Source organism: Eurypyga helias, unplaced genomic scaffold, assembly GCF_000690775.1.
Source record: "Eurypyga helias isolate BGI_N326 unplaced genomic scaffold, ASM69077v1 scaffold45800, whole genome shotgun sequence".
Classification (NCBI taxonomy): Eukaryota; Metazoa; Chordata; class Aves; order Eurypygiformes; family Eurypygidae; genus Eurypyga; species Eurypyga helias.
The window spans coordinates 17,089-21,604 of NW_010228660.1; the positions used below are offsets into that span (position 1 = coordinate 17,089).

General features: G+C 36.0%; 1 protein-coding gene across 1 annotated transcript in view; it reads right to left on the bottom strand.

Annotated features, from left to right (window-relative positions):
* Window positions 1-3,938, bottom strand: part of SCFD1 (sec1 family domain containing 1) — a gene marked incomplete at its 3' end in the record, with an annotated part of 19,692 nt that extends 15,754 nt beyond the window's left edge. The window contains exons 1-4 of the mRNA XM_010159820.1: window positions 3,871-3,938; window positions 2,864-2,952; window positions 1,761-1,851; window positions 826-948 (exon numbers count right to left, since the gene is read on the bottom strand). Coding sequence (XP_010158122.1) covers window positions 826-948; window positions 1,761-1,851; window positions 2,864-2,952; window positions 3,871-3,927 — 360 coding nt within the window. The remainder of the gene's footprint in view (window positions 1-825; window positions 949-1,760; window positions 1,852-2,863; window positions 2,953-3,870) is intronic.
* Window positions 3,939-4,516: the final 578 nt, after the last annotated feature.

The window sequence follows — 4,516 nt, forward strand, 5'->3', positions numbered from 1 at the left end:
TTTTCATTTCATTTCACAAGTTTCTTTCCCTCATGACAGTAGTACTCCCGAACACAAGTGAGAAAAAATGAATGTATTTAAGTATATATGAAAATAATTGGTTAATAATTTGCAGGTTTTGGTTCAGGCATTCAATAAAAATTAGTGGCTATATCCCTGACACCTGCCTTTAAATCATACGGGTATGGGAGTGTACTGAATAACTGTGTATGTATAAAACATCCACCTCTACAGTGCACTGCCTATTTAAAATGACAACTGCACTCACACTGCACTTTTCATGCATTTAGGAGTGAAAAACCCCACCCCATTATGTATGAACCGGATGCACTAACTGAGCTGAGATCGGGAATGCTCTGAAACCACTGTTATTTCCCCCCTTATCACTTAGCACAAAGGTCTTGCAGTTCTTGGACTTCTGACTAAACTGAAGTATATAGTACCAAGTTGCATTATTGAAATGACTTAGACTCTCTTTTGTCCCCCCCGTAAATCTTTGCCTGTCACTGAATCACAGAATCACAGAATGGTTTGGGTTGGAAGGGACCTTAAAGATCATCTAGTTCCAAACCCCCTGCCATGGGCAGGGACACCCTCCTCTAGACCAGGTTGCTCAAAGCCTCATCCAGCCTGGCCTTGAACACTTCCAGGGAGGGGGCATCCACAGCCTCTCTGGGCAACCTGTTCCAGTACCTTACCACCCAATCTAGCTAAACATTTATTCTGTTCATCATTCAGTTAGAAAAGCTGTGTATGACACAAAAGTGATCATGTAACATATATAATGATAATATATTTAATATTAAGACTGGGGGATTTTCTTACCTTAGCCACTTGAGTTACTGCATTAGCACCTATGGCAGCATTTGCAATATCTTCCAGTTTACTTCTTGAAATGGCAGAAATAAAGTTTAAATAATAAGATTCATAAAGCTGGTTTCGAAGATCCTAAAAAGAAGGAGAACCACAACCGTTGTCCTGAATAAGTACGAATATATTTCTGACTAATTAAAAAACATTGTTATTTTTACTATGCTATGTTCCAATTATCCACAGTCAAACTACATTTTTGGAAATGCTTAGCTGTCTGTTCATACAGCCCTGTATGCAGTGTTTTAGCTACATAAGTAGATAAAACTTACTTCACACGGAATTGCAAAAACAATGAAATAAAATTTAAGCTACCAGATAGCAACTGCTACTCCACACCTTACCACTGACCAAAATACCCTTTGTCTTCCTTTTTTTTTGATGTTCATCAATTCCTCCCAGAGAATGTGAAAAACAGAGGCTAGCCTAGTCCAACTATCTCCGCTCAAAGCAAAGTCAAATAGAGCACGTGGCTCAGGATTGTGTGCAGCTGAGTTTTGAACATCTCCAAGGATGGAGACTCCACACACTCTCCAGGCAATCTGTTCCAGTGTTCAGCCACCCCATTAAAATAGTTTTTTCTTCCATTTAAATGGAATTGCCTATATTTCGGTTTGCGCCCACTGCTTCATGTCTTTTAACTCCCAAAACTCTCTTTCCAAAACACAGAAGACATTTACCCTTCTACCTTCTGGGAAATTGAAGTTCTGCATGTAAAAATTCTGGGTAACTTTTTTGTGACAAGTATGTGCTAATATATAAAAAATCCAAGCCAAAGTGTTCAGACTTGCACAAGGACTAGATACAGAATGGTCACACTCCAGTGAGTGTGGGATTACTTCCATACTTTGTTGTGTCCACTCATTTGAAACACTGAGAATGCCAGTTACCTGGCACATTCTGTCAATATTTTCTTCTGTTGGCATTACAAAGTAAACAGCTGGAACATCTGGAATAGCATCCCGATCTGAATGCAAAAGCCTGAAAAGAAGAAAAAACAGATGTGTAACGTGTTCCTCCTCTGATTTGTGTAAAATTATGAAAGTTAAAGAAATTATGTATTTATACAGACACATTCAATTTCTCCCTGTATTTAGCTAGATTTTAGCAAGAACAACACATCAAAAAACAGCAAAATCTGATTTGTATAATTTTTGGCTGAATACATTAACAGAGGTATCCAGAGTTTATTCGAAGCTTGAGAAAAGGCTTCACAAATCTCCAAAGCCAGATTATCCATTCAGAGGAAGGTAAAATACTGCATCCACCAAGTTCATATACCAATTATTAATTGTTGACATGGTAACAAAAACCCTGCCTAACTCACACTATGAAACTTGCCTTCCCTGATCATTAAAACAATGACAGGCAAGGTTTTACACATTTCTCTCACATTTCTACTAATATGACAACATATGGAACTGTGTTTCCATTTCTAGCCTTCACTTAGCAAAAGTTAATAAACTTTTTTTGGGGAAAAAAAAAAAATCTTCCAAGTTCCTCCATGAGTATTACCACAGCTAAGGAATGACAGTAAACTAAATAAATGTAATCCAGAGAAATGGGAAAACTCTTAAAATAATACTTAAAGACTGAATATCTTTGACAAGAGACAATAAAAATACATGTGCAAAAGACAAGCAAAGAATATGCATAGTCCCATGAAACAGTTTGAACCAAAATAATTTTAAGATATATGAATACAGAGAGAATTGTACAGACAGATTCCCCAAAACACCTATTGGATATTTCTTATTTTTGAGCAGGGGCCTCCTCTATTTCGTAAGAAATCTTACTGAACAATGTTTGAAATGACCATTGCACTCCCTGATTATGATTAATACCAGCTGATTTTAGAAATATGTCAGGGTATAATCTTCATTTTAGTAGTCACTCACCAAACGATTTTCAACATTTTGTTTGTGATTTTGGGAGAAAAATAAATAAAGTTCTTTTTAGCAAAAAGAAAAAAAAAGCTGACTCTTTTACTTACAGGTGCAAAGTGATCCCCATATCTCTCAGCTCTTTCACTGACAACAAAGGTGAGATTATATCTTGGCCAAATCTGTCATAAATGAGAACCTGAAATAGACAGGTATCTTTTTACAAAGTGGTGTAACAAGTGGATGCAGTAGAATACAGGATAAAGGAATTCAGGTTTAAGGAACTACCATCCTAACCTGAAAAGTGCTAAACATTTATCAATTTATAATACATCATTAATTTGTCATGGAATTCCATCTGTGCTTACTAATACAAAAAAACCCAACCCCAAACCAAAACAAAACTCAATCAAACAAAAAAACCCAAACAAACAAACAAACAAAACCCACAACAAAAAGAAAAGAAAATAAACTCAATGAAAAAGGGAAATAAATTCATCAATTTCATCTCCTGAAAAGTGTCAGTCAAACAGGAATCTGCTGTGAGAAATTTGCAATTTTAAGTGCAGAATTTCTCTGACTGCATTTTGGAGGAAACAAGCCAAGCAGAAAAAAGGGAACTAGCAAAACAAAACAGACAATAGAATGGATGACAGAATTTATGCTTTGTAGTAGCAAAATCTTCTCACAGATTACTTACTTTTTAAACCTAATTAAGGTAGCTTGAGCTCAGCTTGTCCTAAACTTAAGGCTATCAATAGTTCTTCCCTTTCTGTGGGAATCTTTTTTGACTCTGTGAGTTCACCTCTAAGGCATCATGTAAGTTTCTGCCAACAGGTATCAATGAGACCTAAGCACATTTCAAAAATGTCCTCCTCAGTTGCTGTTTAAAATATTGCCTGAAGAATCAGTCACTGTGTCTTCAAACAGCCACTATCCCAAATATGTATTTTTCTCAGCAATTCTGATATTAAATTCTGTACATTCATAACACACAGGAAAAATATTTTGTGCAAGTTAAGAACATAGAGAAGATACTCAAGTTAGTTAAAATTTGAAAATCTGAACTTTTTTGAACACTATAAAATTCTCCTATTCCTGTTCAAATAGTTCTTACCTTCCAGACTGGTTCTCCTGTGCTGTTTTTAACAGGGGGAACATTGAAGTTCAGCATACGTTTCAAAGCCACTGGAAAATAAAGCAGAATTTTGCTTTACTCTCTTTACACTTTGATAATAGAGATTAAAACACATTGCCAGAATTTTACTGGAAGTTTAATTTGAGAGGAAAACCACCATAAAATATAAATGCAGTAAGTCACATTTTCATTATTTTTATGCAGCTTTGACTGACAAGTGGCACACATCAAGCAGAATTTATGGGCTCTGGAAGACACTGCAAAAGGAAAAGAAGCAAGTCCCGAAACACAAAGAATCTCTCTCCTCAGTCATACTGGCTATATTATGTTGCAATTAGCCTTAAAAATAATTCCAGTATCTTCCTGAAGGTGCATTCTGTATAGAAGGAACTAGTTTGCTTTATTCACTGATTTGCTTTTCTTACCGCACAGTAACAGCAGTATGCACACAAGCCAAAAATATCTTTTCACCTAAAACTGATACACATTTTGAAATATTTTGAGAACTCATAGAGAAATTGCTACTTTAAGGTGTACAAAACTACCCCTACTTTGCAGCAGAAAAACTCTTTGAAACGGGAATGAACTTTCATTTAACTTCCCAACATGGCTTCACCAAGGGCAG